A 23,502-nucleotide genomic window follows, 5' to 3' on the forward strand; every position below is an offset into this window, starting at 1 on the left:
ACCCCCAAATGTATCCCCTGTACCCCCAAATGTACCCCCAGCCTGCACCCCCAAATGTATCCCATGTACCCCCAAATGTACCCCCAGCCTGCACCCCCAAATGTATCCCCTGCACCCCCAAATGTATCCCCTGTACCCCAAATGTGCCCCCAGCCTGCACCCCCAAATGTACTTTATGCCAGCGCCCCTGGGTACCCTGCGCCCCACTCACAATCTCTCATTCTCCTGAATGGAAACTCCATGCCAGCGCCCCTGGGTACCCTGCGCCCCACTCGCCATCTCTCATTCACCTGAATGGAAACTCCATGCCAGCGCCCCTGGGTACCCTGCGCCCCACTCACCATCTCTCATTCTCCTGAATGGAAACTCCATGCCAGCGCCCTGGGTACCCTGCGCCCCACTCGCCATCTCTCATTCACCTGAATGGAAACTCCATGCCAGCGCCCCTGGGTACCCTGCACCCCACTCACAATCTCTCATTCTCCTGAATGGAAACTCCATGCCAGCGCCCCTGGGTACCCTGCGCCCCACTCGCCATCTCTCATTCACCTGAATGGAAACTCCATGCCAGCGCCCCTGGGTACCCTGCGCCCCACTCACCATCTCTCATTCTCCTGAATGGAAACTCCATGCCAGCGCCCCTGGGTACCCTGCACCCCACTCACCATCTCTCATTCACCTGAATGGAAACTCCATGCCAGCGCCCCTGGGTACCCTGCACCCCACTCACCATCTCTCATTCTCCTGAATGGAAACTCCATGCCAGCGCCCCTGGGTACCCTGCGCCCCACTCACCATCTCTCATTCACCTGAATGGAAACTCCATGCCAGCGCCCCTGGGTACCCTGCACCCCACTCGCCATCTCTCATTCACCTGAATGGAAACTCCATGCCAGCGCCCCTGGGTACCCTGCACCCCACTCGCCATCTCTCATTCTCCTGAATGGAAACTCCATGCCAGCGCCCCTGGGTACCCTGCACCCCACTCACAATCTCTCATTCTCCTGAATGGAAACTCCATGCCAGCGCCCCTGGGTACCCTGCGCCCCACTCGCCATCTCTCATTCACCTGAATGGAAACTCCATGCCAGCGCCCCTGGGTACCCTGCGCCCCACTCACCATCTCTCATTCACCTGAATGGAAACTCCATGCCAGCGCCCCTGGGTACCCTGCGCCCCCACTCACCATCTCTCATTCTCCTGAATGGAAACTCCATGCCAGCGCCCCTGGGTACCCTGCGCCCCACTCACCATCTCTCATTCTCCTGAATGGAAAACTCCATGCCAGCGCCCCTGGGTACCCTGCACCCCACTCACCATCTCTCATTCACCTGAATGGAAACTCCATGCCAGCGCTCCTGGGTACCCTGCGCCCCACTCGCCATCTCTCATTCTCCTGAATGGAAACTCCATGCCAGCGCCCCTGGGTACCCTGCGCCCCACTCGCCATCTCTCATTCACCTGAATGGAAACTCCATGCCAGCGCCCCTGGGTACCCTGCACCCCACTCGCCATCTCTCATTCTCCTGAATGGAAACTCCATGCCAGCGCCCCTGGGTACCCTGCACCCCACTCGCCATCTCTCATTCTCCTGAATGGAAACTCCATGCCAGCGCCCCTGGGTACCCTGCGCCCCACTCACCATCTCTCATTCTCCTGAATGGAAACTCCATGCCAGCGCCCCTGGGTACCCTGCGCCCCACTCGCCATCTCTCATTCACCTGAATGGAAACTCCATGCCAGCGCCCCTGGGTACCCTGCACCCCACTCACCATCTCTCATTCTCCTGAATGGAAACTCCATGCCAGCGCCCCTGGGTACCCTGCACCCCACTCACCATCTCTCATTCTCCTGAATGGAAACTCCATGCCAGCGCCCCTGGGTACCCTGCACCCCACTCGCCATCTCTCATTCTCCTGAATGGAAACTCCATGCCAGCGCCCCTGGGTACCCTGCGCCCCACTCGCCATCTCTCATTCTCCTGAATGGAAACTCCATGCCAGCGCCCCTGGGTACCCTGCGCCCCACTCACCATCTCTCATTCTCCTGAATGGAAACTCCATGCCAGCGCCCCTGGGTACCCTGCACCCCACTCACCATCTCTCATTCACCTGAATGGAAACTCCATGCCAGCGCCCCTGGGTACCCTGCACCCCACTCGCCATCTCTCATTCTCCTGAATGGAAACTCCATGCCAGCGCCCCTGGGTACCCTGCGCCCCACTCGCCATCTCTCATTCACCTGAATGGAAACTCCATGCCAGCGCCCCTGGGTACCCTGCGCCCCACTCGCCATCTCTCATTCTCCTGAATGGAAACTCCATGCCAGCGCCCCTGGGTACCCTGCACCCCACTCACAATCTCTCATTCTCCTGAATGGAAACTCCATGCCAGCGCCCCTGGGTACCCTGCGCCCCACTCGCCATCTCTCATTCACCTGAATGGAAACTCCATGCCAGCGCCCCTGGGTACCCTGCGCCCCACTCACCATCTCTCATTCACCTGAATGGAAACTCCATGCCAGCGCCCCTGGGTACCCTGCACCCCACTCACCATCTCTCATTCACCTGAATGGAAACTCCATGCCAGCGCCCCTGGGTACCCTGCGCCCCACTCACCATCTCTCATTCACCTGAATGGAAACTCCATGCCAGCGCCCCTGGGTACCCTGCGCCCCACTCACCATCTCTCATTCTCCTGAATGGAAACTCCATGCCAGCGCCCCTGGGTACCCTGCGCCCCACTCACCATCTCTCATTCTCCTGAATGGAAACTCCATGCCAGCGCCCCTGGGTACCCTGCACCCCACTCACCATCTCTCATTCACCTGAATGGAAACTCCATGCCAGCGCTCCTGGGTACCCTGCGCCCCACTCGCCATCTCTCATTCTCCTGAATGGAAACTCCATGCCAGCGCCCCTGGGTACCCTGCGCCCCACTCGCCATCTCTCATTCACCTGAATGGAAACTCCATGCCAGCGCCCCTGGGTACCCTGCACCCCACTCGCCATCTCTCATTCTCCTGAATGGAAACTCCATGCCAGCGCCCCTGGGTACCCTGCACCCCACTCGCCATCTCTCATTCTCCTGAATGGAAACTCCATGCCAGCGCCCCTGGGTACCCTGCGCCCCACTCACCATCTCTCATTCTCCTGAATGGAAACTCCATGCCAGCGCCCCTGGGTACCCTGCGCCCCACTCGCCATCTCTCATTCACCTGAATGGAAACTCCATGCCAGCGCCCCTGGGTACCCTGCACCCCACTCACCATCTCTCATTCTCCTGAATGGAAACTCCATGCCAGCGCCCCTGGGTACCCTGCACCCCACTCACCATCTCTCATTCTCCTGAATGGAAACTCCATGCCAGCGCCCCTGGGTACCCTGCACCCCACTCGCCATCTCTCATTCTCCTGAATGGAAACTCCATGCCAGCGCCCCTGGGTACCCTGCGCCCCACTCGCCATCTCTCATTCTCCTGAATGGAAACTCCATGCCAGCGCCCCTGGGTACCCTGCGCCCCACTCACCATCTCTCATTCTCCTGAATGGAAACTCCATGCCAGCGCCCCTGGGTACCCTGCACCCCACTCACCATCTCTCATTCACCTGAATGGAAACTCCATGCCAGCGCCCCTGGGTACCCTGCACCCCACTCGCCATCTCTCATTCTCCTGAATGGAAACTCCATGCCAGCGCCCCTGGGTACCCTGCGCCCCACTCGCCATCTCTCATTCACCTGAATGGAAACTCCATGCCAGCGCCCCTGGGTACCCTGCGCCCCACTCGCCATCTCTCATTCACCTGAATGGAAACTCCATGCCAGCGCCCCTGGGTACCCTGCACCCCACTCGCCATCTCTCATTCTCCTGAATGGAAACTCCATGCCAGCGCCCCTGGGTACCCTGCGCCCCACTCACCATCTCTCATTCTCCTGAATGGAACTGAGGGCCGCCATTTGGGGGCTCTAGGACAAGTGGGATCCTGCGTGGGTAGAATCTCTGCTCAGTGGGGGGGTTCCTTGCATAGTGGGGGCTTTTGCCAAGAGATTGTGTGCTGGAAGTCACTTATAATGGCAGTTTCTCATTATACAATGTGGCATTTGGCTCTGGGTTTAGGCACATGGGTGGCTCTTGGCTGGAATTTGCCAGCTTGCCATGCCCACTGGCACCCACCTCTCATCTGCCGGCAGCAATTATTGGCCCAAAACCACTGGTAAAACCCAATGTGCCACAAGCCATAGGTTTATATGGGTGAGAGTCACATACAGGAGCCGCTGCGGGACGAGCCAATGATAAGGGTCGGTACATTATGCTGCGCGCTCTGGAACGGAACCAGAGTTGCCTCCAGTGATGTGACTGGACCTGTGCATTTCAGCCTGTGGGCCCCTGCGGCGCTGAGCGTGGGCATGAGAAAGATTCTTTGTTTTGTCTGCCAGAAGCAATATTGCCCTGTTCCTTTTAGTCAAGGGGATGTTCCAATAACGGGGGGGTGAGAGCCATGCCAGGGCTAGGCCAACATGGAGCCATTCGTAGCATGGTAACCGTGCCAGGGCTAGGCCAACATGGAGCCATTCGTAGCATGGTAACCGTGCCAGGGCTAGGCCAACATGGAGCCATTCGTAGCATGGTAACTGTGCCCATTCAGCTGGGTGCTGGGGGGGGATACTCATTACATTGCAGAGGGATCCCCCTTGTTACTGAGATGATTGGTTCCCGGGGGGGGGCATATACGCTGCCAGTAAGAGCTGCAGGTTTAGCCATTGAGCAGGCACTTCCCTGTATAAATCTGAGAGGTTTGGGGGGGGGGGGGGGGAAATGTAATTAATGCTCTGATTGTTACATTATAGTAATAGAATTTACAGTGGGTTTTTGAGACCAGTTTGCTCCAGGTTTGTGTAGCCCCCCCTACAGTACAATGCACTCGAGACCAGTTTGCTCCAGGTTGTGTGTAGCCCCCCCTACAGTACAATGCACTCGAGACCAGTTTGCTCCAGGTTGTGTGTAGCCCCCCTACAGTACAATGCACTCGAGACCAGTTTGCTCCAGGTTGTGTGTAGCCCCCCCTACAGTACAATGCACTCGAGACCAGTTTGCTCCAGGTTGTGTGTAGCCCCCCCTACAGTACAATGCACTCGAGACCAGTTTGCTCCAGGTTGTGTGTAGCCCCCCTACAGTACAATGCACTCGAGACCAGTTTGCTCCAGGTTGTGTGTAGCCCCCCCCTACAGTACAATGCACTCGAGACCAGTTTGCTCCAGGTTGTGTGTAGCCCCCCCCTACAGTACAATGCACTCGAGACCAGTTTGCTCCAGGTTGTGTGTAGCCCCCCCTACAGTACAATGCACTAGAGACCAGTTTGCTCCAGGTTGTGTGTAGCCCCCCTACAGTACAATGCACTCGAGACCAGTTTGCTCCAGGTTGTGTGTAGCCCCCCTACAGTACAATGCACTAGAGACCAGTTTGCTCCAGGTTGTGTGTAGCCCCCCTACAGTACAATGCACTCGAGACCAGTTTGCTCCAGGTTTGTGTAGCCCCCCCTACAGTACAATGCACTCGAGACCAGTTTGCTCCAGGTTTGTGTAGCCCCCCTACAGTACAATGCACTAGAGACCAGTTTGCTCCAGGTTGTGTGTAGCCCCCCCTACAGTACAATGCACTCGAGACCAGTTTGCTCCAGGTTGTGTGTAGCCCCCCCTACAGTACAATGCACTAGAGACCAGTTTGCTCCAGGTTGTGTGTAGCCCCCCCTACAGTACAATGCACTCGAGACCAGTTTGCTCCAGGTTGTGTGTAGCCCCCCCCTACAGTACAATGCACTAGAGACCAGTTTGCTCCAGGTTGTGTGTAGCCCCCCCTACAGTACAATGCACTAGAGACCAGTTTGCTCCAGGTTGTGTGTAGCCCCCCCTACAGTACAATGCACTAGAGACCAGTTTGCTCCAGGTTGTGTGTAGCCCCCCCTACAGTACAATGCACTCTTGACCAGTTTGCTCCAGGTTTGTGTAGCCCCCCTACAGTACAATGCACTCGAGACCAGTTTGCTCCAGGTTTGTGTAGCCCCCCCTACAGTACAATGCACTCTTGACCAGTTTGCTCCAGGTTGTGTGTAGCCCCCCCCTACAGTACAATGCACTCTTGACCAGTTTGCTCCAGGTTGTGTGTAGCCCCCCCTACAGTACAATGCACTCGAGACCAGTTTGCTCCAGGTTGTGTGTAGCCCCCCCTACAGTACAATGCACTCTTGACCAGTTTGCTCCAGGTTGTGTGTAGCCCCCCCCTACAGTACAATGCACTCTTGACCAGTTTGCTCCAGGTTGTGTGTAGCCCCCCCTACAGTACAATGCACTCGAGACCAGTTTGCTCCAGGTTGTGTGTAGCCCCCCCTACAGTACAATGCACTCTTGACCAGTTTGCTCCAGGTTGTGTGTAGCCCCCCCCTACAGTACAATGCACTCTTGACCAGTTTGCTCCAGGTTGTGTGTAGCCCCCCCTACAGTACAATGCACTCTTGACCAGTTTGCTCCAGGTTGTGTGTAGCCCCCCCCTACAGTACAATGCACTCGAGACCAGTTTGCTCCAGGTTGTGTGTAGCCCCCCCCCTACAGTACAATGCACTCGAGACCAGTTTGCTCCAGGTTGTGTGTAGCCCCCCCCTACAGTACAATGCACTCGAGACCAGTTTGCTCCAGGTTGTGTGTAGCCCCCCCTACAGTACAATGCACTCGAGACCAGTTTGCTCCAGGTTTGTGTAGCCCCCCCTACAGTACAATGCACTCGAGACCAGTTTGCTCCAGGTTGTGTGTAGCCCCCCCCTACAGTACAATGCACTCGAGACCAGTTTGCTCCAGGTTTGTGTAGCCCCCCCTACAGTACAATGCACTCGAGACCAGTTTGCTCCAGGTTGTGTGTAGCCCCCCCCTACAGTACAATGCACTCTTGACCAGTTTGCTCCAGGTTGTGTGTAGCCCCCCCTACAGTACAATGCACTCGAGACCAGTTTGCTCCAGGTTTGTGTAGCCCCCCCTACAGTACAATGCACTCGAGACCAGTTTGCTCCAGGTTGTGTGTAGCCCCCCCCTACAGTACAATGCACTCGAGACCAGTTTGCTCCAGGTTGTGTGTAGCCCCCCCCTACAGTACAATGCACTCGAGACCAGTTTGCTCCAGGTTGTGTGTAGCCCCCCTACAGTACAATGCACTCGAGACCAGTTTGCTCCAGGTTGTGTGTAGCCCCCCCCTACAGTACAATGCACTCGAGACCAGTTTGCTCCAGGTTGTGTGTAGCCCCCCCCTACAGTACAATGCACTCGAGACCAGTTTGCTCCAGGTTGTGTGTAGCCCCCCCTACAGTACAATGCACTCGAGACCAGTTTGCTCCAGGTTGTGTGTAGCCCCCCCCTACAGTACAATGCACTCGAGACCAGTTTGCTCCAGGTTGTGTGTAGCCCCCCCTACAGTACAATGCACTCGAGACCAGTTTGCTCCAGGTTGTGTGTAGCCCCCCTACAGTACAATGCACTCGAGACCAGTTTGCTCCAGGTTGTGTGTAGCCCCCCCCTACAGTACAATGCACTCGAGACCAGTTTGCTCCAGGTTGTGTGTAGCCCCCCCCTACAGTACAATGCACTCGAGACCAGTTTGCTCCAGGTTGTGTGTAGCCCCCCCTACAGTACAATGCACTCGAGACCAGTTTGCTCCAGGTTGTGTGTAGCCCCCCCCTACAGTACAATGCACTCGAGACCAGTTTGCTCCAGGTTTGTGTAGCCCCCCCTACAGTACAATGCACTCGAGACCAGTTTGCTCCAGGTTGTGTGTAGCCCCCCCTACAGTACAATGCACTCGAGACCAGTTTGCTCCAGGTTGTGTGTAGCCCCCCCTACAGTACAATGCACTCTCCCTGGCACTGACTGTTGGGCTCGTACAGGAAAGGGAACTGCATCTCTTCTCTCTGATTGATATATGGGGGTGTCTGGGGGGGTGGTTGTGTCCTGCCTGGCAACCCATTGGGGGGGCAAAGCCCCATATGCACCCCCACTTCCCTTGCCAATGCCGTTATTCCCAGGAAAGCTCACACTAAAGATTCTTCTTCTAATAACGTTTTTCTGTTTTCCCCACAGGAAGGCGAAAACCTAGAATTCATCGCCCCCGCTCTCCAATATTTGAGGAGAAAGACATCCCTCCTTTGGAATTGCCCAAGTCCTCGGAAGACTTACTGTTGCCCGGCGAGCACTTACTGAATGTGGTTGCCATCTACGAGGTGCTGAGGAACTTTGGCACCGTGCTGCGCCTCTCTCCTTTCCGCTTTGAGGACTTCTGTGCCGCTCTCGTCAGTCAGGAACAATGCACTCTAATGGCAGAGACTCACGTGGCGCTTCTGAAAGCCGTTCTGCGGGAGGAGGACATGTCCAACACCACGTTTGGGCCTGCGGATCTGAAGGATAGCGTGAATTCCACGTTGTACATCATCGATGGTATGACGTGGCCGGAGGTGCTGCGAGTGTACTGCGAGAGCGACCGAGAGTACCACCACGTGCTTCCATACCAGGAGGTAGAAGAGTACCCCTACGGACCAATCGAAAGCAAAGTGCAGGTTCTTCTTTTTTTAGTAGATCAGTTTCTTACAACCAACATGGCCCGCGAGGAACTCATGTCCGAGGGGGTGATCCAGTACGACGATCACTGTCGGGTTTGTCATAAACTGGGCGACTTGCTTTGCTGTGAGACCTGCTCGGCCGTCTACCACTTGGAGTGCGTTAAGCCCCCTCTGCAGGAGGTCCCGGAAGACGAATGGCAGTGTGAGGTGTGTGTGGCACATAAGGTGCCTGGAGTGAACGACTGCGTGGCTGAAATCCAAAAAACCAAGCCGTATATTAGGCACGAGCCTATTGGCTATGACAGGAACAGACGGAAATACTGGTTTCTCAACAGGCGGCTCATTATGTAAGTACCACTCTCCTGCCACTGTGTGCCAGGGCTAGCTGCTGTGGCATCCCCTGTAAGTGCCTGCGTGCCAGGGCTAGCTGCTGTGGCATCCCCTGTAAGTGCCTGTGTGCCAGGGCTAGCTGCTGTGGCATCCCCTGTAAGTGCCTGTGTGCCAGGGCTAGCTGCTATGGCCTCCCCTGTAAGTGCCTGTGTGCCAGGGCTAGCTGCTGTGGCATCCCCTGTAAGTGCCTGCGTGCCAGGGCTAGCTGCTGTGGCATCCCCTGTAAGTGCCTGCGTGCCAGGGCTAGCTGCTGTGGCATCCCCTGTAAGTGCCTGTGTGCCAGGGCTAGCTGCTGTGGCATCCCCTGTAAGTGCCTGTGTGCCAGGGCTAGCTGCTGTGGCATCCCCTGTAAGTGCCTGCGTGCCAGGGCTAGCTGCTGTGGCATCCCCTGTAAGTGCCTGCGTGCCAGGGCTAGCTGCTGTGGCATCCCCTGTAAGTGCCTGTGTGCCAGGGCTAGCTGCTGTGGCATCCCCTGTAAGTGCCTGTGTGCCAGGGCTAGCTGCTGTGGCATCCCCTGTAAGTGCCTGTGTGCCAGGGCTAGCTGCTGTGGCATCCCCTGTAAGTGCCTGTGTGCCAGGGCTAGCTGCTGTGGCATCCCCTGTAAGTGCCTGTGTGCCAGGGCTAGCTGCTGTGGCATCCCCTGTAAGTGCCTGTGTGCCAGAGCTAACTGCTGTGGCATCCCCTGTAAGTGCCTGTGTGCCAGGGCTAGCTGCTGTGGCATCCCCTGTAAGTGCCTGTGTGCCAGGGCTAGCTGCTGTGGCATCCCCTGTAAGTGCCTGTGTGCCAGGGCTAGCTGCTGTGGCATCCCCTGTAAGTGCCTGCGTGCCAGGGCTAGCTGCTGTGGCCTCCCCTGTAAGTACCTGTGTGCCAGGGCTAGCTGCTATGGCATCCCCTGTAAGTGCCTGTGTGCCAGGGCTAGCTGCTGTGTCCTCCCCTGTAAGCGCCTGTGTGCCAGGGCTAGCTGCTGTGGCATCCCCTGTAAGTGCCTGTGTGCCAGGGCTAGCTGCTATGGCATCCCCTGTAAGTGCCTGTGTGCCAGGGCTAGCTGCTATGGCATCCCCTGTAAGTGCCTGTGTGCCAGGGCTAGCTGCTGTGGCATCCCCTGTAAGTGCCTGTGTGCCAGGGCTAGCTGCTATGGCATCCCCTGTAAGTGCCTGTGTGCCAGGGCTAGCTGCTATGGCATCCCCTGTAAGTGCCTGTGTGCCAGGGCTAGCTGCTATGGCATCCCCTGTAAGTGCCTGTGTGCCAGGGCTAGCTGCTATGGCATCCCCTGTAAGCGCCTGTGTGCCAGGGCTAGCTGCTGTGGCATCCCCTGTAAGTGCCTGTGTGCCAGGGCTAGCTGCTGTGGCATCCCCTGTAAGTGCCTGTGTGCCAGGGCTAGCTGCTATGGCATCCCCTGTAAGTGCCTGTGTGCCAGGGCTAGCTGCTGTGGCATCCCCTGTAAGTGCCTGTGTGCCAGGGCTAGCTGCTGTGGCATCCCCTGTAAGTGCCTGTGTGCCAGGGCTAGCTGCTGTGCTAACCTACAAGCACCTCTGTGCATGTATTATACGGGATAATGTACCCCCTACTGTAAATGATAAGGATATTAGCAGTCACTGAGGGGTTCTGTGCCCCCCATATAAAGGCACAAGGCTGCAGGCTGAGTTATACAGGGAACTCTGAGTATCACTCATGTATTATAAGGGATACTGTACCCCCTACTGTAAATGATAAGGATATTAGCAGTCACTGAGGGGTTCTGTGCCCCCCATATAAAGGCACAAGGCTGCAGGCTGAGTTATACAGGGAACTCTGAGTATCACTCATGTATTATAAGGGATAATGTACCCCCTACTGTAAATGATAAGGATATTAGCAGTCACTGAGGGGTTCTGTGCCCCCCATATAAAGGCACAAGGCTGCAGGCTGAGTTATACAGGGAACTCTGAGTATCACTCATGTATTATAAGGGATAATGTACCCCCTACTGTAAATGATAAGGATATTAGCAGTCACTGAGGGGTTCTGTGCCCCCCATATAAAGGCACAAGGCTGCAGGCTGAGTTATACAGGGAACTCTGAGTATCACTCATGTATTATAAGGGATAATGTACCCCCTACTGTAAATGATAAGGATATTAGCAGTCACTGAGGGGTTCTGTGCCCCCCATATAAAGGCACAAGGCTGCAGGCTGAGTTATACAGGGAACTCTGAGTATCACTCATGTATTATAAGGGATAATGTACCCCCTACTGTAAATGATAAGGATATTAGCAGTCACTGAGGGGTTCTGTGCCCCCCATATAAAGGCACAAGGCTGCAGGCTGAGTTATACAGGGAACTCTGAGTATCACTCATGTATTATAAGGGATAATGTACCCCCTACTGTAAATGATAAGGATATTAGCAGTCACTGAGGGGTTCTGTGCCCCCCATATAAAGGCACAAGGCTGCAGGCTGATGTATTATGTAGAGCAGCGGTTCTCAACCTGTGGGTCGGGACCCCTTTGGGAAACACATATTTCCGATGGGCTTAGGAATAGTTTTATGGCTGGGGGTCCCCACAACATGAGGAACTGTATTAAAGGGGCGGGGCATTAGGAAGGTTGGGAACCACTGACTTTTTAGGACAAAAACCATCTGTCATGATTTCTATTAATGTATTAAGTGATTTCTTCACTGATAATGATATTATTCTTTCAGCAGAAATTGTTAAAATACAATGTAATACTGTTATGTGGGCAGTGCTACACTGTATGGGCTCCTTCACTCATGCTTAAAGGACAAGTCAACCCCAAAAATAAGTTTTTCCAACATTCCAATATACATATTGTCATACAATATATATATATATAATGGCTGTTTAAAGCAGTCTTTTTTTATTTGCTGTCCTGGTGGCTCTGACAGACCTGACTCACTGGGGGAGACTGACCCCTGAAACAGTGTAACACAGGGCAGCAGCCTGACAGACCTGACTCACTGGGGGAGACTGACCCCTGAAACACTGTAACACAGGGCAGCAGCCTGACAGACCTGACTCACTGGGGGAGACTGACCCCTGAAACAGTGTAACACAGGGCAGCAGCCTGACAGACCTGACTCACTGGGGGAGACTGACCCCTGAAACAGTGTAACACAGGGCAGCAGCCTGACAGACCTGACTCGCTGGAGGAGACTGACCCCTGAAACAGTGTAACACAAGGCAGCAGCCTGACAGACCTGACTCACTGGGGGAGACTGACCCCTGAAACAGTGTAACACAAGGCAGCAGCCTGACAGACCTGACTCACTGGAGGAGACTGACCCCTGAAACAGTGTAACACAAGGCAGCAGCCTGACAGACCTGACTCGCTGGGAGAGACTGACCCCTGAAACAGTGTAACACAGGGCAGCAGCCTGACAGACCTGACTCACTGGGGGGAGACTGACCCCTGAAACAGTGTAACACAGGGCAGCAGCCTGACAGACCTGACTCACTGGGGGGAGACTGACCCCTGAAACAGTGAAACCAGGGCAGCAGCCTGACAGACCTGACTCGCTGGGGGAGACTGACCCCTGAAACACTGTAACACAGGGCAGCAGCCTGACAGACCTGACTCACTGGGGGGAGACTGACCCCTGAAACAGTGAAACCAGGGCAGCAGCCTGACAGACCTGACTCGCTGGGGGAGACTGACCCCTGAAACACTGTAACACAGGGCAGCAGCCTGACAGACCTGACTCGCTGGGGGGAGACTGACCCCTGAAACAGTGAAACCAGGGCAGCAGCCTGACAGACCTGACTCGCTGGGGGAGACTGACCCCTGAAACACTGTAACACAAGGCAGCAGCCTGACAGACCTGACTCACTGGGGGGAGACCGACCCCTGAAACAGTGAAACCAGGGCAGCAGCCTGACAGAGCTGACCCGCTGGGGGAGAATGACTTTTGCAACATAACCAGGAGTTCAGCAAATGCTGCTTTTAATAACAATTATATTTACTAAAGAAGTAAACTTTTTTTCCTCTACACTATTACTCTAAACAACCCCCAGAATAACCATACTCTGCCTGCCCTATGCTGCCTGTGTGTGCCATACTCTGCCTGCCCTAAGCTGCCTGTGTGTGCCATACACTGCCTGCCCTACGCTGCCTGTGTGTTCCAAACTCTGCCTGCCCTATGCTGCCTGTGTGTGCCATACTCTGCCTGCCCTACGCTGCCTGTGTGTGTTATACTCTGCCTGCCCTATGCTGCCTGTGTGTGCCATACTCTGCCTGTCCTACGCTGCCTGTGTGTGTTATACTCTGCCTGCCCTATGCTGCCTGTGTGTGCCATACTCTGCCTGCTCTATGCTGCCTGTGTGTGCCATACTCTGCCTGCTCTATGCTGCCTGTGTGTGCCATACTCTGCCTGTCCTATGCTGCCTGTGTGTGCCATACTCTGCCTGTCCTATGCTGCCTGTGTGTGCCATACTCTGCCTGCCCTACCCTGCCTGTGTGCCATATTCTGCCTGCCCTATGCTGCCTGTGTGTGCCATACTCTTCCTGCCCTATGCTGCCTGTGTGTGCCATACTCTGCCTGCCCTATGCTGCCTGTGTGCGCCATACTCTGCCTGCCCTACCCTGCCTGTGTGTGCCATACTCTGCCTGCCCTATGCTGCCTGTGTGTGCCATACTCTGCCTGCCCTAAGCTGCCTGTGTGTGCCATACTCTGCCTGCCCTACGCTGCCTGTGTGTGCCATACTCTGCCTGCCCTACGCTGCCTGTGTGTGCCATACTCTGCCTGCCCTACGCTGCCTGTGTGTGCCATACTCTGCCTGCCCTACCCTGCCTGTGTGTGCCATACTCCACCATGTAGGCCAGAAAAATTCCAGCCCTCAGTACCACAGAAGTTGGGCAGCACTGGGTAGTGGGAGAGCCCTCTATGCAGCCTTGTGGGAATGCACAGTGAGTCCGGCACTGGTGATTGGGCACAGAAACAAATCTGCTGCCACCGCCCACTGGCTCCTCCTTCTCTGTGTATTCCCACAAGGCTGCACACAGGGCTCTTCCACGGCCCCCTGTAGTCAGAGAGATCAGGGGAGCGGAACAGGAAGTGAAGGTGGGGCTTCACTCTGTACCAGGAAGTAGAGGAAAGGGGCTGGAGATTTCAGCTTATAAATGAGAAACCAGATGAGATGTTTTGAGTAATTTTAAAAAAGAAAAAAAAAGGTTACTTCTTCCTTAAAGCACTGAAAAATATTTTTAAAAAAATCCATATTGGAAGCAAATACTGAACTGAATCTGAATTATAATGACCGAATTATATTAGGATATGGAAGGGTTAAATGTCGCCGTGCACACAGCAAACCGTTTTCCACTTAATAGCCCCACGCACTAGCCCCACGCACTAGCCCCACGCACTAGCCCCACGCACTAGCCCCACGCACTAGCCCCACGCACTAGCCCCACGCACTAGCCCCACGCACTAGCCCCACGCACTAGCCCACGCACTAGCCCCACGCACTAGCCCCACGCACTAGCCCCACGCACTAGCCCCACGCACTAGCCCCACGCACTAGCCCCACGCACTAGCCCCACGCACTAGCCCCACGCACTAGCCCCACGCACTAGCCCCACGCACTAGCCCCACGCACTAGCCCCCACGCACTAGCCCACGCACTAGCCCCACGCACTAGCCCCACGCACTAGCCCCACGCACTAGCCCCACGCACTAGCCCCACGCACTAGCCCCACGCACTAGCCCCACGCACTAGCCCCACGCACTAGCCCCACGCACTAGCCCCACGCACTAGCCCCACGCACTAGCCCCACTGCACTAGCCCCGCACTAGCCCACGCACTAGCCCCACGCACTAGCCCCACGCACTAGCCCCACGCACTAGCCCCACGCACTAGCCCCACGCACTAGCCCCACGCACTAGCCCCACGCACTAGCCCACGCACTAGCCCCACGCACTAGCCCCACGCACTAGCCCCACGCACTAGCCCCACGCACTAGCCCCACGCACTAGCCCCACGCACTAGCCCCACGCACTAGCCCCACGCACTAGCCCCACGCACTAGCCCCATTACATTGTGGGTAGCATTACCGTAGCGTTGGGCATTGTGAGAGCTCTCTGGCAGGGATATACCTGTGCTGGGTACAGCTGCCCACTTTCCTATTTCTTTGTGCAGAGAGGAATACTCCGAGACTGACAAGAAGATCTGGTACTATAGCACCAAAGTCCAGCTGGCAGAAGTGATGGAATGTCTAGATGGCAGTTACTGGGAAGCGGATCTCAGTAAAACCCTGGAGGAGCTGCAGCAGGAGATCTACAGGCACATGGATATAACCGAGGAGCTGACTAACAAAGCTCGGGGAAACAACAGGTCCTACCTGTCTGTGGCCAATGGTAAGAGCCGGAGCTTTGCTGCTGCCGGGGGGGATCCTGCACAGTGTGGGGTATTCGGGGCAGGCTGCCCTATGGGGGCTCAGTATGGTCGGGCCAGGGAACCTTCTCTATCCTTACTGAGTACTTCCCAGGGCATCAAATAAAGTGATTAAAGCCCCGTCACTTGCACTGTACATTTCTATATATTATACTTGTACCCCAAATCCATTTCTGCCTAATGGATCTTTCCCCTCGCTTCCGTGTGATCAGCACATTGGATTGTTAGGGAGCACGGAGAAACCTGTTTCTTTATCCTGTAGAGGAAATCTTGGAGAGAACGAAGGCCAGGCAGAGTTTGTTGGAGGAAAAGAAACCTTCCGAAGAAAATGGTGCCGGGGCGATTGTGAAGGGTAAAGAGGAGGGAAAAGCAGAGACAGAAGAGACAGAGGCGATGGGCCCAGCAGGTGAGTCTCCCCCAGTGAGTCAGGTCTGTCACTTTCATGCCATGTGGCCCTTGCCCACTGCCCCCTGTGAGTGAGTAGTTGAGCCCTGTATGCCAGTGATAGAGCGGGTAGCACTTCATTGTGTGTGGGGCCACCAATAACTTTCATTTCCCAGGGCCCGTTTGTAGGGTGTATCTCTTTGTTCCGCCTTGAATTCCGTATTTCCCCTTAGAGCCCATTGATGGAGACAAAACTGCTGGAAAGGAATCTATAGAGCCAGGTTCCAACTCGGCTGAAGCTGCTGCTTCTCCTGCAAAGGCGCCACCTCCAGGGGCATCAGAAGACTGCAGCAAGGTGGCAGAAGCTGAGAAGGGCACAGATAAGTCTTCCTCTGCTGCTCAGCCAGGTACACACTTGTACATGCAACAAGCTGTCTCTTACGTATATGTTAGGTGCTTCTTTCCCTCTCTCTTTCCCACATTTAGGGTTATTTATCTACAGTTTCTCAGACCGCTATTCCTTGGCAACACTTGATGTATGACCTGCTTTTCTGACTTGCTTTGATATATAAGCGGGGCACAGAAATGTAAATGTTGCTGCAACCAAAACTTAAGATTTTTGAATTTTCCAAAATATCCAGCCCCTAAATAACTATTAGTACTGTAGCAGGGCGGCTTTGGAGGCTATAGTTTACATGGTTGTACTGCCCCCCGCTGGTCATTTCAGGGATCCACTTGCTTTTCTGGTTGAAAGTGGCTGAAATAAACATTTTTAAAGGAACAGTAACACCAAAAAATGAAAGTGTATAAAAGTAACTAAAATATAATGTGCTGCTGCCCTGCACTGGTAAAAGTTGTGTGTTTACTTCAGAAAGTCTACTATAATTTATATAAATAAGCTGCTATGTAGCCATGGAGGCAGCCATTCAAAGGAGAAAAGGCACAGGCACATAGCAGATAACAGATAAAACACTATTGTAATCTACAGAACTTATCTGTTATCTGCTATGTAACCTGTGCCTTTTTTCCAGCTTGAATGGCTGCCCCCGTGACTACACAGCAGCTTATTATATAAATTATAGTAGTGTTACTGTAGCAAACACACCAGTTTTACCAGTGCAGGGCAACAGTGCATTATATTTTTATTACTTGAAAGCTCTTTCATTTTTTAGTGTTACTGTTCCTTTAATAAGGAGGATTTTAGCTTTCGGTTTGTGAAAGACAAAAGGATTCGTTAAAAAAAAAATATATAACTACTATATTGAAACCTCTTGTCCTGTCTGGTTATTAAATAAGTCCCTCTCTCTGTGAAATATTCTAGATAAATTATCTTCCCTTTTGTATGAAGCCAATCTGCCTGATGCAGTCTCCAGTCCAAACATTCCTCCAGCCTTTCAAGCTTGCAGAGAAGATGGCAGCAGCGGTACAACCCCCCAGGATTCACCCTGCACCAAGAACGAGCCCAGGAAACAGAGTGACAGCAGTGAGAGCGCTGAGGGCAGACAGAGCCCTGCTTCCATCAATCCTGATGAAACAGGTAACCTAATGATCTCTCTTGCTTTGTGGCATTTAGTGGCCACAGACCTTTTCTATGTGCAAGCTGTATGACCTAATGTCACCGCAGGGGATAGCCTCTGACTCTGCAGTTAGGCTAATGGGAGCTGCAGGGACACTGCTAGCCATCCTTTTGTTTACGGCATTACCTTTCTTTCTCAGCACCAACAGACGTAAAATCGGAGAAGATCAGCTTTGAGTACAGTGATTGTTTGGGCGCAGGGAAAGGATCCTCTCGCATGGTGACCAGACTAAGGAACCCAGACAGCAAGTTAAGTCTGCTGAAGAACCATCAGGTGTCATCTGCAATCCATGAAGCAAATAAGATTTTTAAGGAAGGCAGAGAGGTTTGTGTTTGTTTTGAATCGGCCACATGTGGACCAAGCTGCACTCCGTGGACTCCTAACTTGCCCTTTTGATTTTCTTTTAGTTATTATTGGGTAAACCTTTTCTCTGCTGCTTGGCTTAGCCTCCTCCTTTCTGGTGGCACTTAGACCATTCCAAAATATACCCAAGCAACTGGTAAAACTGGTGAAGGATCCATTCAGAATTGAGGTTTGACTCTAAAAGAAACTATTGAATACATCGTGGCATTTGCTGCCTTATTATTTGCATGCCTTCACATGGAGCCTTGGTTTTTGGCTGCAGTACCTTTATGAACGTAATATTCATTTGTTTGTTATCAGTGGTCAGAAACTGGGACTCTTTGAGTTTCCTTGAGTACTCAAGGATTGTAGAGTTTTCTGCTTTGGGTTCGTTGATTGCAATATATCCCTGTAACAATTACTCCACTTGTGCTTCACTGGTGTTTATGCTTCATTAAACAAGAAGAATATACAGAGAAACATTACAGAGCTTCTTACTCTCCCCCCCCACCCCGACTCTGTCAGTGGTTCAGGTTCAGCTCAGTTGAAGATTTCTAATACTGACCTCTAGAAACCCGATCAGCTAGACATTTAGGGCTGGTAGCATGGTTTCCCCGTGTCTTTCCATAAGCTGAAGAAAGCGCAGTTAACTCTTGTCTACTCTGTTTTCATAGATATCAAGTCACATGTAGGAAAGTAGCTGTAGGGGGGTGGCTTATGTAGGAGCAGCATTTTACTGTATTAATATGTTCTTGTTTTGCTGTAACAGGTTCTGGTGGTTAATTCTCAAGGTGAAATCTCCCGTCTCAGTACCAGGAAGGAATTGATCATGAGGGGCACCCTGAGTCATTATTTTAAACTGGGCCAGGAGGGCAAATACCGTGTGTATCACAACCAGTACACCACCAATTCTTTTGCACTGAATAAACACCAGCACAGAGAAGACCATGACAAAAGAAGGCACTTGTCGCACAAGTTCTGCATGTCACCCCTGGGCGAGTTTAAATGGAATGGATCCGTGCATGGATCCAAGGTACTGACAGTCTCCACATTGAGATTGACCATAGTACAGCTCGAAAATAATATCCCAGCGTCCTTCCTTCACCCCAACTGGGCCTCGCACAGGTAATGCCTTTACTGGATCGGCACACATGGTTGACTGTTAAACCAACAAAACTGCCTCCTAGTCTTTGCATTTTTGGTATCACTGTTGTATACTGTGTTTCTTTTATTTAGGTCAAATTGGATAAAAGCAGTTCAGATGTGTAGCAAACCCCGAGAGTTTGCGCTTGCCATAGCAATCCTGGAGTGCGCCATCAAACCTGTTGTCATACTACCAATATGGAGGGATTGTTTAGGCCACACAAGGTAAGATCAAATCTTATTACAAAACTTGCATTATTTCCCTAAAAATAGTATTGTTTCCCCCAACCGGATTGCCTGCTCTATTAGCCTGCACCTCCAGTGGGGAATACAATTTGGCCCCAGTAGGTTCCCTTTAACTGCCTCCTTGCCTGGTCATCTTCCTGTATTAAAGCCTCCTTCTACTCCATAATGGGTCTGAGACTGCAGCTGCCTTGCATTTGGCAGAAGTTGGAGAACTTTTGCATATCAAAGGTTCCACCTACTTCTTAGCACCACGCTTGCAACTAAAGAGAAGTATTATGGTAGTTTCCTTGAATAGAAAATTATACATGAATAACTCTAGATTCCTTGTGCCCTTTTGCAACCATAAGTATCTGTGTTTTGTTCTTTGCATTCTTAGGTTACGTAGAATGACCTCGCTGGAGAGGGAAGAAAAGGACAAGGTCAAGAAAAAGGAGAGAAAGCAAGAGGAGGAGGAGAGTATGCAACAAGCCACGTGGGTGAAGTATTCATTCCCCGTGAAACACCAGGTACTGCTGCAGGATATTCTGCGCTTTTGCTCTCATGTTGGAGGCCTGTGTTGCATCTATTCAGTGTAGGATAAGCACACAGATTGCATAACCGTGGGCTGGTCTGAGATACATGGTCTCCTCACCGGAAATTTCCTACCAAAGAGATTCATTTTGTTGTTCATCTGCATCTTCTTTCTTTTGGTTTCATGTTTCTTTAAACAGATTCAGAATCCTAATCAGCTCAATGTCTTTACCAAACAGGTTTGGAAACAAAAAGGAGAGGAGTATAGAGTCACTGGCTATGGAGGTTGGTGCTGGGTCAGTAAAACACACGTATCTAGGTCTGTTCCTCGCTTTCCTGGAAACACAAATGTCTCCTATAGGAAACACCTTGGTGAGTTACTTCTGCTGCTGCTTCCTTGTACCCCGAATCACTTTGCTCTTTGTGTAGTCATTTGTTTATTGTAGTAAAAAGCCCTTTAATGATACTGACACGAAAAAACTACTTTTCAAAATATAATTATACATAAAAAGCTTCCTATAGGTCATGTTGACGGTTTGGTTTTGTAAGTAATTGTTACTTGAAGTTCCTAAACCTGACTGTTTTGCCAACCTGACTGTCCCTTCTCAGCCTGTCGGTTACAGCTTCTAATGGTAACAGACAAATATGGCCGCCCCCTCATAGAGGAACACGGGGCATCAGACAGGTTATGTAAATGCCTCAGGCAAATATTTTTATGGCAGAATTATAAAGTTCTTGCAAAGACAATGTTATGATAGATGTAAAAAAAGATTTACTCTCTGGTGTCAGTATCACTTTAATCCACAGCCAGGCAATTGAGTTCTGCTGCTGTAGCAAGCAGTAATATTTCTCCTGCTATATTTTTACTGCAGTTAAGGGAGGAGAGAACGCTGAAAGTCTGCCATCATTAGACAAAAGGAACAGCTTGGAAAAGGTTAAATTAGAAGACAACTTAAAGCCTGAGGAGTCTGACAATGGTCTAATAGAAAATTCCAAAGCTATACCCGATTCAGTGAATGTAAAGGACCAAATGAAAAAAGAGGAGAGTGAAAAAGACGAGAAGATGGAAGTTCATGCAGAGAAAGTTCCCATAGGTGACAAAGGTAGGTTTGCTCTGTGCTAGTCTGGGCCCAGTCTTAGTGCTCTGTGCTAGTCTGGGCCCAGTCTTAGTGCTCTGTGCTAGTCTGGGCCCAGTCTTAGTGCTCTGTGCTAGTCTGGGCCCAGTCTTAGTGCTCTGTGCTAGTCTGGGCCCAGTCTTAGTGCTCTGTGCTAGTCTGGGCCCAGTCTTAGGGCTCTGTGCTAGTCTGGGCCCAGTCTTAGTGCTCTGTGCTAGTCTGGGCCCAGTCTTAGTGCTCTGTGCTAGAAGCTTTATACAGATAAGCGTAGGGATGTGGTCACTATTGTGTGCAAGCCGTGCAGCAGGGAGGGTATGTGTAACTGATGAATGGCAGATACAGACCCCAGTGATTCTGTTCTCAGATCAGCACATAGCATGTGAAAGCTTTGCTGCACAGTTACATACCTATAATTTGTATGTTTTCTCTGGGCATTCTTTTTTTTTTTTTTTAATAATTTTTTTTTGCAGTTGGTATAACATTGTACAAAGGTGCACCTTTTGGGGTTTCCCATGGTGCAGGGTTGGGATGAAATATAACTCAAGTACATATATGGAACCAATCAAAAAAGGAAAGGAAAGGGGGGAGAGGAGAAAAGAAATAAAAAGGAAACATGGGTATAACTTGGGGATAAAGTCTTGTGGATAGTTCTTTTATCAGTCAGCATATTTTATAGGCCTGAGGCTCGGGCCATACTGTTAGGGATAGAAGGGTTGGAGAGGGGTATTCTTGGAGGCTAATGTGGTTAGCCATATAGGTTTATAGGGATATTCTGGCAAGTCATCCAAGGGGCCCAAATTTTATTATGGCATTTTAGTTGTCCTGTTAAAATGCTTGCAAGTCTTTCCATAGTTAGCATGTTGTCCAGCCTGGATTTTACAGAGTTTATAACCAGTGGTGTTTTCCAGGCTTTAGCTATTGTTTGTTTCGCTGCAGAGAAGATATGGGTAATTAGTTTCCTTAAGTGTTTATTACTACCGGAAATGTTTTTATGCAATTGAGCTTCTGCTGGGGTCTACCGAAGTGATAGGCCTGTGACGGCCGTGATTAAGGTGTAAATTCTTATCCAATAGCGAACTGGGCAGTCCCACCAAGTATGTATGAAGGTGCCTTGTTGGTTACATGCTCGGAAACATAATGGTGATGTGGAGATGTGTACCAGTTAGATATTTTGGTAAGTACCAAATACCATTGGTGTAGGATCTTTTGAGAAGTCTCTTGTATCAGTACATTTATGGAGCAAGGTACTGAATCCTGCAGTGGGAGGAGGGTAATGTTTGTCTTTATGTAAGGGTCTGATGTAGCTTGCCATCTGGTGATAGTGGAGCCATTCATTATGTGGGGTTTGTAGGTATCCCGAAGCCTTGGCCATGGCAGGAGTATATTAGAGCTGCTCAGTGAATGTATAGTGCATAAGTTAGATTGTTCCCACTATTGAAATCTTGCCGGTGGCAGGCCTGGTTTGAAGTCCATGTTATATATGAGACATGCAGCAGTCTTATGTGGAGAGCAGAGATTATAGGGGTCTTTTGATCTGTCCCTAAGTTTTATCAGGTGAGTTACTATTGGATTATTTTGCACCTGGGAGGTGGATTAGGTAGTCCTGAGTATATTTCTTAAAGAGATATTCAGTGGAGAGTTTTGTTCAACGATAGCCCATAGTGGCTTTCCTTCTGTTAAATGCCAGGGTATTAGATGAGTCAATTGAGCTGCGGTGAAATATCCCTTCAGGTTAGGGATGCCCAGTCCTCCTAAAGTTGATTTGTGGTCTTTTCCCATTCTACACAGTTAGTGAAAGTTTTTTTGTAATTTCTCTATATATAGTTTAGGAGGGGAGGTTGGGAATGTGCGGAATAGATAGAGTAACAAAGGTAGAGCTGACATGTCCAGAGCCAGAACAGGTCTTTCCCATGACTTCATTTAAACATTTTTGTCCTATTTTGGGATAATTATCTATAGCTAAGGATTTATAATCGGCTGGTTGTTGTACTCCTTAGTATTTGATAGTTTTAGTTTGCCATTTAATTTCAAAATTAATCTCCAGTAAAGCCCCGACATTTTGGTGATACTCTCTCCAATTCCACCAAAATTTCGGGGCTTAAAATTAATGCCTCCAAATCAGAAGCCCTAAGCTTAAACCTCCAGCCCCACCTCAAAAATTACTGGAGATTAATTTTGAAATTAAATGGCAAACTAAAACTATCAAATACTTAGGAGTACAACAACCAGCCGATTATAAATCCTTAGCTATGGATAATTAACCCAAAATAGGACAAAAAATGTTTAAATGAAGTCATGGGAAAGACCTGTTCTGGCTCTGACATGTCAGCTCTACCTTTGTTACTCTATCTATTCCGCACATTCCCAACCTCCCCTCCTAAACTATATATATATATTTTATATTATGTAATTAAGTTCACAGAGTGTATACGTCATTCTGACACGTCACTATCGAGTTTCCCGCCACACAGGGTATTTAAGTTTAGATGTACTGTTTTTTGGCAACTTTGAGAAAGGCTGCAACTAAGATATAATTACCCCTTATTGGGGCAGAACAGCCCTATTGGGTTTATTTCATGGTTAAATGATTCCCTTTTCTCTGTAATAATAAAACAGTACCTGTACTTGATCCCAACTAAGATATAATTACCCCTTATTGGGGCAGAACAGCCCTATTGGGTTTATTTAATGGTTAAATGATTCCCTTTTCTCTGTAATAATAAAACAGTACCTGTACTTGATCCCAACTAAGATATAATTACCCCTTATTGGGGGCAGAACAGTCCTATTGGGTTTATTTAATGGTTAAATGAT

At 51.2% G+C, this 23,502-nt stretch overlaps 1 protein-coding gene across 8 annotated transcripts in view; it reads left to right on the forward strand.

Moving 5' to 3' along the window:
* The window catches only part of bptf (bromodomain PHD finger transcription factor), a 47,775-nt gene that overhangs the window by 819 nt on the left and 23,454 nt on the right, over positions 1-23,502 (forward strand). For 6 of the 8 annotated variants that reach the window (XM_031894246.1, XM_031894244.1, XM_031894249.1 and 3 more), the window contains exons 2-12: positions 8,117-8,939; positions 15,117-15,334; positions 15,634-15,777; positions 15,989-16,162; positions 17,077-17,292; positions 17,472-17,656; positions 18,444-18,799; positions 18,911-19,042; positions 19,440-19,569; positions 19,813-19,945; positions 20,446-20,676. In XM_031894246.1, coding sequence (XP_031750106.1) covers positions 8,117-8,939; positions 15,117-15,334; positions 15,634-15,777; positions 15,989-16,162; positions 17,077-17,292; positions 17,472-17,656; positions 18,444-18,799; positions 18,911-19,042; positions 19,440-19,569; positions 19,813-19,945; positions 20,446-20,676 — 2,742 coding nt within the window. The remainder of the gene's footprint in view (positions 1-8,116; positions 8,940-15,116; positions 15,335-15,633; positions 15,778-15,988; positions 16,163-17,076; positions 17,293-17,471; positions 17,657-18,443; positions 18,800-18,910; positions 19,043-19,439; positions 19,570-19,812; positions 19,946-20,445; positions 20,677-23,502) is intronic. The other 2 variants (XM_031894248.1, XM_031894247.1) reach the window with 2 other exon arrangements.

This window comes from Xenopus tropicalis, chromosome 10 (assembly GCF_000004195.4).
Source record: "Xenopus tropicalis strain Nigerian chromosome 10, UCB_Xtro_10.0, whole genome shotgun sequence".
Classification (NCBI taxonomy): Eukaryota; Metazoa; Chordata; class Amphibia; order Anura; family Pipidae; genus Xenopus; species Xenopus tropicalis.